Source organism: Ornithorhynchus anatinus, chromosome X2, assembly GCF_004115215.2.
Source record: "Ornithorhynchus anatinus isolate Pmale09 chromosome X2, mOrnAna1.pri.v4, whole genome shotgun sequence".
In the NCBI taxonomy this organism is placed as follows: Eukaryota; Metazoa; Chordata; class Mammalia; order Monotremata; family Ornithorhynchidae; genus Ornithorhynchus; species Ornithorhynchus anatinus.
The window spans coordinates 19,601,404-19,614,910 of record NC_041750.1 but is presented as its reverse complement, the minus strand read 5'-3'; the positions used below and the strand labels follow the sequence as shown (position 1 = coordinate 19,614,910).

The window sequence follows — 13,507 nt, the reverse complement described above, 5'->3', positions numbered from 1 at the left end:
AGTCAGTGTCTTCATTTTTCCTGAAGGAAATAGGATTTCTTCACTTGTCAAATTTCAAGCCAAAAATGTTGGCTAATTGTTCCTTTTATTCTTCTCTTAAATTTTGGCCTTGGATGGTGTTGCTAATTCTATTTTTGTAATTCAGTTGAAGGGAAAAAGTGGAGTCTCAAAATCCTCGGAAACCCCCAGTGTCCTAATATCCATAAACATTTATATCCATGAAATATCACCTCCTTTTCATTTATTAATGAAATTAATAATAAAGTGATTCTTGTCCAGCAAAATTCATTTTCTGTAAACATGAATGCCATCTTTCACTTGAACCACAAAATTGAAATTGTCACAGTGGTCTTTGATGTAATGCATTTCCCCAATCATTTTCCCATTCTATCCTTAATCCTAATATCAACCTAAAATCATATCTCCTCTAAGAGGCCTTCCCTAATTAAGCCCTAATTTCCCCTTCTCCCTGTCCCCCTGTGTTGTCTGTGTATTTGCATCTGTTCTTTTTTAGGTAATTGATATTCACCCCACCTTCAGTCACACAGCATTTATGTTCATATACATATATATATATATGTATGTCTTTTAGTGTCTATCTCCCCTTCTAGATGATATGCTCCTTGTAGGCAGGAAACATTTCTATTGACAGTTGTATTGAACTTTCCCAATAGTACAGTGCTCTGCATACGGTAAGCATTCAATAAATACTTTGATTGACAGGAAGATGAAGAGAGCAAAATGAAGTTCAGAAGAGTATAGAATGTGTGAGGAGGCAGAGACAGAAGTGCTAACATTTCATAAATAGTTCACAGGTATGGGCTAGTTTTTAAGTAAAAAAAACCAAACATGTAAACTATGTTTGACAGAGGGAGGAGGGTTACTGTAGGTCAAACTTCAAGGGAGGCAGATTCCTCTGGGAATAAGGTGTGCCATGCAGAGAAGCCTGGAAGCTGGCCCCAGTGACTGACAAAGAGGAGCTCAGTTCCAACTTTTCTCTAACCTTCTCTCCTCTTGTCTCATCAATGCCCACTAGCCCAGAGCCTTTCTCTGCCTGTCTGCCCACATTGTTCTCTTTGCTTCACAATGACCTGCAAATGTGATGCCTTGACAAGTTTTAAACCTGGTTGAACCACTTTTTTCTGAGCTCTAATTACCTCCTCAAGTTTCTAGCTACCCACCAATTTGTTAAGTAGGCCACTGCTAAAATCTGAGAAAATAACCTTTTGGGGAGTTAAACCAGCTGAAATGTATTTTTATTTTTCTAGAAAACAGTGAATGAACCATGCATTTTAAATGGACAATAATGTCGATTATTCTGAAAAACCTTGTCTGATTTCTTCATTGTTGATTTTTTAATTTTTATCTTTCAAATATTCCCAGCAAAGAGTAATGCATTGCCTATTCTCTAAGATATCAGGATATCAAGGTAGTTGACTAGCTCCTACTGTTTAAAGATCACTGTACTAACTGTGGGGGAGAGTACAATAGAATTAGTATACCTCAACCCTTAACTCAAGGACCTTACAATCTACCTGGGGAGACAGAAACCTAAGTAAATTACAGAAAGAAGGAAGTAATAGAGTATATAAAATATGTGCGTAATTGCTACTGGAGGATGTGAGTATTTAAGTGCTTAAGTGACTGGAAATGCTGAAGTGGTAGTTGAGGGGGTATAAAATGGAGAGATTAGAAATTAGTTGGAGAAATCCTCCTGGGGAAGATGAGCTTTTACAAAGGTTTTGAATATGAGAAGGGCTGCTGCTGTAGGATTTGAAACCAAAAGGAGTTGTAGCTGGGGGTGGGGTGGAGTAGTTGTAATAATAGCATTTATTATGTGCTTACTATATGTAGAGCACTGTACTAAAAGTTGAAGGCAGAGTCCAGGCTCCCACACTGACAGGAAAGCTGTTCTTGGTCTGAGAAACCCCCTGCCAAATTTGGAGCTTGTAGTGGCATAGTGGTGAAAGTCTGTGTGATTGCTTTAAGTTGTGAACATTCATGATGTTTGAAGATCTTAGTAGGCATGCTATCAGATGTCTGATCTTCACCATTTTTCGTGACTGCCATGGTGAATTCCTCATCACTTGGGAAAAGTGGCATGTAGTCACATGTACGTAGGTTTTCTATGCTTTGAGGGCCTCATCTTCAGTAAGAGAAGACATGTTCAGGAGAATACTGAAATGTTGTTACCTCTTCCTGAGCTGAGGAAAAACAAGGAATATCGAGGGATACTTATCTTAAGAGTTGCTACATTGGCTAGCTCTGTTCCACTGATTTGCTCTTATGCTCTTTTTCTTTGTTTGACTTGCAGGCTAAGTATACTGGTCTGATTTTCCACCATGAGGGTTGGCCATTGTGCACCCATGAGAAAGTGGTGGTGCAGTTAGCATCTCTGCACAAAGTTCGCCTTGAGCCAGGAGATTTCTACTTACAAGTTGTGTCTGTGGGTCATCAGTCAGCCAAACTGGTTATAAAACACCTCTCCCCAAATGGAAAGGAATTAGAAGAAGTGACTGTCCCTGACACCATGTATGGGTGTCTTTTCACCATAGAATTTTTGGAAAGTGTCAACTACAACCGGCATCAAGTTCCTTTGCAGAACTGTTTGCTGACCTGTGGCCCAGCAGTTTATCGCACCCGCTGGAAGAATATCACAAATCCTATCTTTGTCCCCACACCGGAATCCATCTTGCCTCATTCTTCCAGCAGCTCACCTCCTGATTTACCAAGTGACCCCAGTCCTGAAGACAAAATAGAGAACAATTGTTCCCATGCATGGAGGAATCCAGTCAGTGGCCTGTCCAGTTCAGTCCACAGCTTAGGTGGCAGGGCTGAAATGGAGAGTCCTGAGACTCTCAGAGAAGACTCTGGAGGAGATCACAGAGGACTCAATGTCTTTTCTCCTGAGAGGCCCATCATAGAGAGGACCTGGCCTGAGACCACCAAAATGGGCGTGGAGATAGATGGACTGCTGAATGGTGAAGAAGTGTCTGATAAAGAGGAAGAGAAGACTAATAGTATGAAAAATATAACTTTCAGCCCAGATCTAAGCAGGCCAGGTACTGAACAGCAGCAGCTCAGGGATCCCCCCTATTTTGAGACAAAGCGTCTGTTCCGAAAGTCATACATGGAAGCCTTGCAGAACCCAATGCACCTAGGCTCCAGTTCTGAGGAGTCAATATCAGATGAACCCTCTGCCCGAATGGGACACTGTCTTGCAAAGCACACTGAAAATATGCTGGTGAACAAAGCTGCAGAAAAGGCAACTCGGGAAGAAAATGATCTTCCCAAAAGACTCGTCCTTGAAGAAGAACCAGAGGTAGTCAGGAGTCCTAAAAATGTTTCCCAGCCTCTAGAGAAGTCTCAAATCCCTGGATCCTTCCTGATAGTTGGGAACAGGGCTATTCCCAGAAGAAGGTCTAGGTCTTTGGATCGGTCACCCAAAAATTCCCAGGACAGAGATCGCAAGCCTCTGGGGGGTGCAGAAGACTCATCAAATGTGAACCCCCAAAGCCTCTTAAATGGACATGCTTTCAAACCGGAAAAGTGGGACTCTAGCAGCCATTTATTTGTGCCTGTGAAAAGCCACACTTGCCCTGAAGAGGATGAAGGTAAAAAGTATTATGATGTGGATTCTGTTTTTGATAAATGATATTTGGCCTGATTTCTTTACACATCTGGTAAAATTGTTCTACTTTCTGAGCTGGTCTTTGAGAAACAAAAAGTTTCTGAAGAATTGCTCCCGCTTTTACCCTGATAAATCTATTCTAATGCTCAGCACAGGAACCCTTGGTTAATTTTGAAAATGGGGGACACACTCAGATTGGGCTCCCAATGGGGCAGCCTTGAAAGACCGAGAGAGATGCAGTGAAAGGAAACACTCGACTGAGAGAGAAGGCAGAGATCTTGAGAGGAGACAAGATACTACAGCAGGGGGAAAAAAAGGGCTAAAAAAGAGTCCGTGTGGAAGAGTGAAGTTAGCTAGTCGGATTTGGGGATTCATGACCCCGGATAGATGACCGTCAGTTGGGGGAGCTGGACAATTATCTTTGCCTTGCTAACTCTGAAGCTATAGAACACCAGCCCATGAGAACAGTGAGGGCAATCATCCCCACACAATCGGGAAAGGGAGGGACAAAGTCATTCCCTTCACTCTAACAGTTTTCAGGATAGGACAGGTGGCTGCAGCTAGCCCCAACCCAGCTCACCTCCCCTCCAGGCTCTGGAATGGCTACAGAAGTCTGGGTCGTAGCCGGCCCTAAGGATCTCTCCTTTCACTGGCCTCAGCTAAGAACAAACTTCCCAGCAGGGCAGACTTCAAGCATTTGGCCTCCCTGAGGAAGACAAAAACCAGCTGCTCCAGCTCCATACTCTGCACTCCATGCAAGCAGGCTTTGCTTACAAGCTGCTAAGGACATAAGTGCCTCCTTCAGGTTAGGTGATGGGGACAATGGCCTCCATGGCTGTTTGGACTCCTCACTCAGCCTGCGTGTCCAACAAGAGGTGAGAGGTTTCCATCAAGGCTGAAAAAATCTGGAATGGAGACGCTCTGGCCTATTAGCTCTCTTGAAAGCCTGTCCCCTCTCAGTCCTCATCTCCCTGAAACTCCTGTCCCTTTTTTGCCACCTTGCTAAAAATGAAAAGTTGGCCCTTGTGGTTGCAATCTTCCCAGTGTTCTAAAAATTGTGCTGAGCAGACTTCATTCCCAATGTGTTCATAGGGAAGAAGGAGGCTGCCCCAGCTCCATGGTGTGTCCAGACCTTTATGAGTACTGAGGTGTTAGGATAACATGTCTAGGAAGGTGGGGAATTAATCAAGGAACATCTCTTGGAAGAGGAGTTTTGGTAAGGCTTTGAAGTGGTAGTGGTGTATGGTAAGGCAATGAAGGGGGAAGACTTAGCTCTTAGTACAGTACTCTGCACAAAGTAAGTAGTCATTAAATGCCATAAGATTGATTGGAGGGTGTTTCAGAAAGGAGAAAGGCATGAGCAGTGGATGAGAGGTCAGAGTCAAGAATGAGACATTTAGAAAGTTTGCTTAGAAGAAACAAAGAGCCACATGTTGGGGAAGAGGTAAGAAGGAGTCCTCTAGACTGTAAACTCATTGTGGACCGGGAATGTATCCATCAACTCTGTTATATTGTACTTTCCAAAGTGCTTAGTACAGTGCTCTGCACACAGTAAGTGCTCAATGAATATGAATAATTGAGGAGGGAGTTGAAGGCGACTCATTCTCATCAAACCAGTTTTTTTCTTGTTTTAATGGTATTTAAGTCCTTAGTATGTTTCAGGAACTGTACTAAGCATTGGGGTAGATACAAGATAATCAGATTGGACTCAGTCCATGTCCCACATGGGTCTCACAATTTTAATCCCGATTTTACAAATGAGGGAACTGAGGCACAGGGAAGTGAAGCAACTTGCTCAAGGTCACATAGCAGACAAAAGGCAGAGCTGGGGTTAGAACCGAGGTCCTCTGACTCCCATGCCAGTCTTGGGGTTTTCTCTGGGCAGCACCCAGGTTTAAAGACTACCCAGTAGAGAGTAATCCATAGAGACACTCATTCACTCATGACATTTGTACAGGCAAACCTGGCTGCTTGCTCTAAAAAAAAAAGGGTTCTTTGCATGTTTCCTTGTTCTCTGGAAGTTTAACATCATGCTGGCTGGGTAGTTTGGATGATGCTTTGTGAAACATTGGATTCATTATTAGGGAAAATTTGGAAAGTCTCAGGTAATGATGGGTTCAGCACACAATGCTATGCAGAACAGGGGTAATCTGAACATACTTCAGTATTTGCTGATGAAGTGTGAACTCAAGATATCTTTATTTGGTAAGTGAAAAATTGTCATTTGGTGAGAGCTGATATTCAGCACATTCACTTAACAAGAAAAGGGCACTGCTGTTTAATTTACCAATCCCATGTTGACCAGAGATTTTACTTCACATTTCAGGAACAATTCCCATATGTATGTTGAAATCTTTCATGAAAACCATCTATTTAAATATTGGTATTGTGGTGATGAATCTGTATAGACCCTGACGTGGTCGGTCTTCTCACTGATGTCAGTACTGCTGGGGACATATTTATTGCTGAGTGTAGCTCCTTCACAACAGACAGACCCCATTTTCAAAACCCTCCTAAAATCCCACCTTCAACAAGCTTTCCATGATTAATCTCCCAGTGTCCTGAGCCCTACTTATTGAGTGTTTACCGTGTGCAGAACACTGTACTAAGTGCTTGGGAGAGTACAACAGAGTTAAGAGACTTGTTCCCTGCCCACAACAAGCTTACGGTCCAGAGGGTGAGACAGGTACCAAAATAAATTATGGATATATGCATAAGCACTGTGGGGATGAGGGTTGAGTGAATATCAAGTGTTAAAAGGGTACACATCCAAGTATCGTCCCTTCAGCCAACTCTAGAATTTATAAATTTGTTTACACTTTCCTCAGCACTCATGTAAATACCACATTTATGTGCATAATTGCCTCCACTGCATAATTTCCCCCTGGTTATTTTTCTAAGCAGCGATAGGGACACTCACTGGACTAGAAAGAAAAGAAAGGTCATAAAGCGCAAACACCACAGATGCAGGTTTCTGTCCGTCTGGGAGATGGTGTGAACTCTGGGATAGGAAGAGAAGGGAGAGGGGGTTAATTCGTCGAGTGCCTATTGTGTGGAGCCCTGGGAGAGTGCAAAAGAAATGAGACATGGTTTCAGGTGCCCTTTTTTCTTCATCTTCTTCTTTCCTTTCCTCTGTTTTTTCTTTTCTTTTTTTTTCTGCACCCCTAATTGCTAGACTTTATTCTTAGATGAATTCCTCAGTTAGGGGTTTGAAAGTTATGCCAAAAAGGGTCAATTATATGAGCAAATATGAGATGTGGACTCATTTATTGCAACCCTTCTAATTGTAAATATTTTTATGCTTGTGATTCTGTATTTCCCAGGCATCTAGTTCAGTGCAAGCACTAAGTGGGCACTCAAATGCTGCTACTACTAATACTACTGCTTTTAATAACACTTCAATTTTGGAGGTTGGCAAAGGGTCATGAGTTGTTCAGTAATGCCTGTGGGGAGGTTAGGATGGCTGAAAACAAGCAATTGTCTGCCCGAGAAACCTACACCTGCAAGATTTTGTTCAGAAAGAGGATTTCCAACAGAGTGCCCAGCATCTATTTTTGTTAACTGTCTTCATAAGACATCTTGCTGCAAAATTGACTCCATATACAGCTAGCTCCAGCTAGTCAGACTGCTGTGCTCCTCATGTAGCATACTGATGTTCCAAGACACAATTATTTTATGTCTGTGGGTTTTTGTTTTAGTTTATATTTGCCCGACTTGGTTAAGGAAGCAGTGAGACGCGTTGTGGCCTAGTAGAAACAGAATAGGACTGGAACCCCAGGTCTGCCACTTGCCTTCTGTGTGACCTAGGGCAAGTCACTTAACTTCTCTGTGCCTCAGTTTCCACATCTGTAAAATGGGGATTAGATACCTGTTGTCCCCCACTTGGACCGTGAGCCTCACGTGGGACAGGAATTATGTCTGAACTGATTGTATCTACCCCAGCCTTTAGTAGAGTGCTCGGCACATAGTAAGTGCATAACAAGCACTAAATTAGTAGTAGTATGTATTAAGACTCGACCAGGCTTGGTCCTCTGGGGAATCTTGTTTGGTTTGCCAAGCTGCAAGGGCTCCTTTTCCAGCTCCTTCACAAGTTAGTCATCAGTGCATTTCCATCACAGCATCTTCTTCATTGACTGAGTGACAGTGCCCTAGACCACCTCCTTGCATAGGACTTTTGATTAGGTTTTTTCACCATCAGGGGACACAGGCCTGAGTAGTGGCGATGAGTTGCAGAGAGTCATCTCACTCCTTCAGGAGCAAGCATTATGAGGGGCTTGGCAGGACTTAGGGGGGCAGGCTCTGGTTATGGAGCTGAATGTCTCTTCCTGTCCCTGTCCCTTGTGTGTGCACAACTGCTGTGCCCTTGTCCATTTAGGATACTTTTGTTGGGTTCCATCTTTACAGGTGACGTACTGAGGTATTATTTGAACTAATCCAGGGTTTGACTATCACAAGGGAACTTGTAATAGCAGTGAACAGAGGAAACTGGGATATGGATTAATAAGACAATCAAGAACCTGTGGATGGAAGTGCTTGAACCACCTGCAGGACTGCTCAGAACCCTGTGGTAAATCCAACTGTGCACTGAAACAACCCCAGGATGTACTAGTTTGGCCCAGAATCTGCAGTCACTTTCCAAGTGACGTCAAGGGTTTTTACGCATTGGACTCTTAAGGCAAAGAAGTCGGCCCTCAGCAGAGCTGCTCTTTACTGTTTAATCAATTGATGATATTTATTGAGTATTTACTGTGTGCAGAACACTGTACTAAACGCTTGGGAGAGCGAGTTCAGTGTAACAGTCATTTGGCACGTTTCCTGCCCACAGTAAGCTTACAGTCTAGAGGGATTGTTTATCTGAGTAAATATCTTAAAGGAAGGGGGATATGAAGAAAATAGAAAAAACCTACACCATAATTGCAATGTTGACCACATTTCATCTTGAGATTTTATTTCTATTTTTATGACATGAAAAATTGGGGGAGTCACATTGATCTTCTCTCTTTAGAGCTGTTTTTCCACTGTAGTTCCACCGACATGGTTTGAAGCTATCACAGCCAACAAAAAAAAAGTTTTCATTTGAACCAAATCTCTTTCATCTGACTAGATGTGTCTCAGAACACAGATGTGGTAGGTCCAGACAACTGTCTCCCAGGAGATGACACCACCGTGTTTGCAAGCACAACTCCCATGTTACGGCAGGCTGAAAACGAATCACTCCCTACAAATGCAGGAGACTTCTTTCACCGACCACCCAATGGATTACTTGCAATCAACAGAGAATTCCTCCAATCCAGCGTCATTGCCATTCCTGGTGAGTGAGTTAGAGATATGGATTGACCCCAGGACTGACCAAAGCCTGAAATTTGCATGACCAAAGCCAGGATCAGCTTCCATGGTGTGTGGCGGGGCAGGGGGAGAGGTGGAAAAATTCCACCCTGCAGGTGGCCTGGGAATGTAAAGTGATCACAGCTGGGCAGTACCAAGTTGGACAGGGATGCCACCAGGCTGTGAGGACAGGAATAGGGATAACTAGGCAAGAAAGAGAGCCAGAGAGGGGCAGAGAAAGAGAGGAAAGACAGGCAGAGGTGGAGAACAAGGCAACAGAGTCGGGAGCCAAAGAAAGTGTCATAGAGACAGGAGGGTAAAATTGTGGGGTTGGGGCCACCCACATATGGATCTATGCACAAGCATATGTTCATACCAACACTCTCAATATATCAATCTAGCAGAAAGACAGGCATATATCCAAGCTCAGAATGGTTTCAGCTTACTTTCATCCCTGTACATATGTAATAATGATAATGATGATATCTGTTAAACACTTACTATGTGCCAAGCACTGCTCTAAGCGCTGGGGTAGATACAAGGTAATCAGGTTGTCCCACGTGGGGCTCTCAGTCTTAATCCCCATTTTACAGATGAGGTAACTGAGGCGCAGAGAAGTTAAGTGATTTGCCCAAGGTCACACAGCAGACAAGTGGCGGAGCCAAGATTAGAGCCCACATCCTCTGACTGCCAAGCCCAGGCTCTTTCCACTAAGCCACACTGCTTATGTGTGTGTGTGGGTATATATGCATAGACATGCATAAATCTATAGTAATATATATGCCCAGGGCTGGAAGTATGCAGGAACCATCCAGAACTTGGCTCTTGTATAAGAAAGTGTCCTGGAGCAGGTGTTCTAGGCAGCAGGGGTGATGGAGGATTCATTTGCAGGGATAGTGGCACCCCCACCCCCAGTTGTCTTCGGTCTCTTTGGTTCCCAAGACCTCAGCACCACCTCTCCCATTTTACCCTGCCCCAAGGGCAGAATGGATTGTGTGCCCAGCATCATCATTGGCGACTGGCTGCCCACTCCCCACACCTCCACTGAAAGCCTACTTGCCTCCAGGGTGGCAAGGGCATCGGAGGGGTGGCGGTGAAAGAAGCAGCAGAAATGGGGTATCATGAGGCCGGCGGCGTTCCAGGTAGGGAATTTTTATTCACTTTCAGCACTGTAGGTGTTTGTAGTCACAGAGACATATGCCTAGCTTTCTTTGGATTTTGAGAATGACATTATTTGCAGCAAGATACTACCTCTGCATATGAATGTGATCATGAAGACTGAAGTGTAATCGACACTCCCTTCTGCCCTGTTGGTAAGAAAGTGAGTTCCTTGCGGCACTGATGTGTTTGACACACCCAGGGCTCGCCTCTGTTTCCAAGACTGCCTCTTGATGCCGTGACCTTTGCAAGCCTTGGGCTCGAGGACAGTGACCCCCTTTGCAGGCCGGGCTGTCTGCTGCAGGGGTTTCCCAGCAGTTCGCTGCCCTCACAGTATTTGAGGCTGTGCTCTACTGGGCCTTCTGGCTCTCAGGCACCCTCTTTCAGTAGTGATTTGGGTCTCCTTTCTCCCCTTATGTCCCACCCAGCTACCCTGTGTTCCGGCAGGTACCACCTCCATCCTGGTGAGCTGACTGACTGCATTCCAGATCCTTGCTTCTGAGAATCTTGTCCTGCCTTTTGATGTTGTGTGGTTCATTGGTGATACCAGTGAAACTGCTCCAAGAAACTGCGTCTGCTTCATTAGGTTCAGGTCTCTCAGCCAAAAAGAATGATGAAAATCGCAATAACTCTTTGCCCAAATGATAGCCCAATGATGCTAAAATCTGTGTCAACCTGCCAAAAACTATGCTGGCCTTTTTGATTCCATTTCTACTTTGTTGATCCCCTTAAGCAGTCATTTTTGAACACATGGACATTGAGAAGCAGAGTGACCTAGTGGATAGAGCAGGGCCCTGGGAGTCAAAAGGACCTGGGCTGTAATCCTAGCTCTGCCACTTGTCTGCTGTGTGACCTTGGGCAAGTCACTTAACTTGTCTATGCCTCAGTTACCTCATCTGTAAAATGGGGTTTGATTGTAAACCCCATGTGGGCCATGGACTGTGTCCAATCTCATTAGTTTGTATCTACCCCAGCGCTTAGTAGAGTGCCTGGCACAGAATAAGCACCTAATGAATATCATTAAAAAAATGGATATATTCACAGCCATGCCCACACATTTGCATGTACATACACTCAGACAAAACTCAGGAACAGAAGACTTAAGTACTCATAGAAACACATACATGCAAAGATATAGATGCACACAAAGAGTACATAAACCCATGCATAATTGCACACACAAGTACATATTTGCAGATGCAAAATTGTACATAGAGAAATACATGCATTCTGATACACACACACACACACACAGATTCATGGCCACAGACACACAAACATGTTTGCACATTTAGAAGTAGATCCAAAAGACATGCCTACACAAATATATCAACACACAAACCTTCGAATCCAGATTTCCACCCATGCAGGTAGACGTACATAAAGATATGCAAACGCACACATGATGGAATCTCCTGACAGATGAATCTTGGTTCTGAGGCTTCAGGACTGAGATCCTATGCAAAGGAGTTGACTGTAGTGACAGTGATTTATGCGGTGGCACACATCCTCAAAATGTGTGATTGTCCTGCCTAATGCAGGACATTATGTCTAGTTATATGTTGTGCATGCATTGTAACCCATATACAGTGATCCACACCAGTAACCTGCCTGATCCTACCAGGCTGTTGTGGCTCAGCACATCCCTTTAAAATTTAAAGGAAGTATTCAGGCCTCAAACTCATTCTAATTCCTCTCCTGGAGGGAATACCTTGCCAGTTGATGTCCATATTGGGCCAAGGTGTCACTTTGTTTTACCAGGGAGCAGAGATCGAAATGGCAGAGCAATCGTCCAGGTCTGCACCAGAAGTGCATTTTGGCTAAGTGAACATCCCACAAGTGCCAACATCACTCAACTTCTGATGTATTTCTACAGCATTCCCAGGTAGGAGTGGAGAACATAGATACTTCGGGTGCTCAGATGATCAGTTTTCTCGAAGGGCACTAGCTGAACCAATTTTTCACCTTGCCCAGGCCTAGCAAAAGCTAAGTTCAATTCCTCCCATAGGAATAGAGCACCTCATATTAATTGAGCACCCACTAGATGCAATGCACTGTACTAAGTGTTTGGGAAAGTACAACACAAATGTAAGAGGTATTCTCAGCCCACAGGGCTATTACACCCTAGTGAGACAGACATAATGTTTACTAATAAGGTAATCAGAATGAATGAATTAACTGTACATATGTACATAAGTCCTGAGGGAGGGTATAAAATATGAACATGTTAGAGGTGGCTAAAGAGTTGATTTAACTTGGGTTTGGGGAGTTCATCAGGGAAGACTTGTCGAAGGAGATGGGATTTTTAGGAGGGCTACAAGATGGGCAGGCTGTGCTCTATTGGATTAAGTGGGGAGGGGTTTCCAGGCTGCTAGAACAGCGTGAGCAAAGGAACGGAGATGGGAGAATCAAGAGGGAGGTCCAACTGAAAGTATGGCCGGGACAGAACAAAGAGAGCTGGCTGGAGAAAAACTGGTGAAGTGAGCTGATTTGTAAGGCAGGGAGAGGTAGTGGAGAGCCATGAAGTCAATTTGAGGAGTTTTTGCTTGATGTGGAGTAAAATGGAAAGCCACTGGAAGGATATGAGGGGAGGAGAGTTGTGAGATGAGAAATGCTTCAAAGATGATCATTGGAGGAGATAGGCTGGAGGCAGGGAGACTAGTGAGGAAGCTGTGATATTCCATGAGCTTGAACCAAGGTGGTAATAGTCTGGGTGGAGAGGGCAGATGTGGGGAATGTAGTAAGAACCAGCGGGATTTAGCAGTGACTTGAATGTGAGAGTTGAAAGAGAGTGAGAAGTCTAGGAAAACAGCACCTTTGTGGACTTCTGGGAACAAGAGATTAGTTGAGTCAAAGACAGATGGGAAAGTTGGGAAGAGGGAAGGGTTTAGGATGGAAGATGAGTAGTTCTGTTTTGAACATATTTAAGTCTGAGGTGCCAGGGAGACATCCAAGTGGAAATTTCCTTCGATTAGGAGATACAAGGTGGAAAAGGAACCAGCAAATGAGATCAAGAAGGAGCAGTCAGAGAGGCAGGAGAAGAACTAGGTTTTAACATCTTGTTGGTAAAGCCAAGGCCTGATAGTGTTTCATGGAGGAGACAGTGGTCTATATTGTTAAAGGTGAATGAGAGGTCAAGGAGGATTAGAACAGAGTAGAGCCCATGGACTCCTCCATAGGGAGATCATTGGTGAATTTAGTGCAGGCTTGGAATAAAGGGGTTAAAATTCTGATTGAAATGGATTAAAAAGAGAGTTGGTGGAAAGGTATTGAAGGCAGTGAGGGCATGCAACCCATTCCAAGAGTTTAGATAGGTATTGGAGCAGGAGGAGGCTGTGGGATCAAGAGAGGAGTTTTGTAGTGTGTGAGAGGCTGGAGCATGATTGAGGGCAG

General features: G+C 44.0%; 1 protein-coding gene across 4 annotated transcripts in view; it reads left to right on the top strand.

Annotated features, from left to right (window-relative positions):
• PLEKHG4B (pleckstrin homology and RhoGEF domain containing G4B) overlaps nt 1-13,507 on the top strand; it is an 80,143-nt gene that overhangs the window by 21,211 nt on the left and 45,425 nt on the right. For all 4 annotated transcript variants that reach the window (XM_029053140.2, XM_029053139.2, XM_029053138.2 and 1 more), the window contains exons 3-5: nt 2,315-3,614; nt 8,736-8,942; nt 11,876-11,999. In XM_029053140.2, the coding sequence (XP_028908973.1) occupies nt 2,315-3,614; nt 8,736-8,942; nt 11,876-11,999 (1,631 nt within the window). The remainder of the gene's footprint in view (nt 1-2,314; nt 3,615-8,735; nt 8,943-11,875; nt 12,000-13,507) is intronic.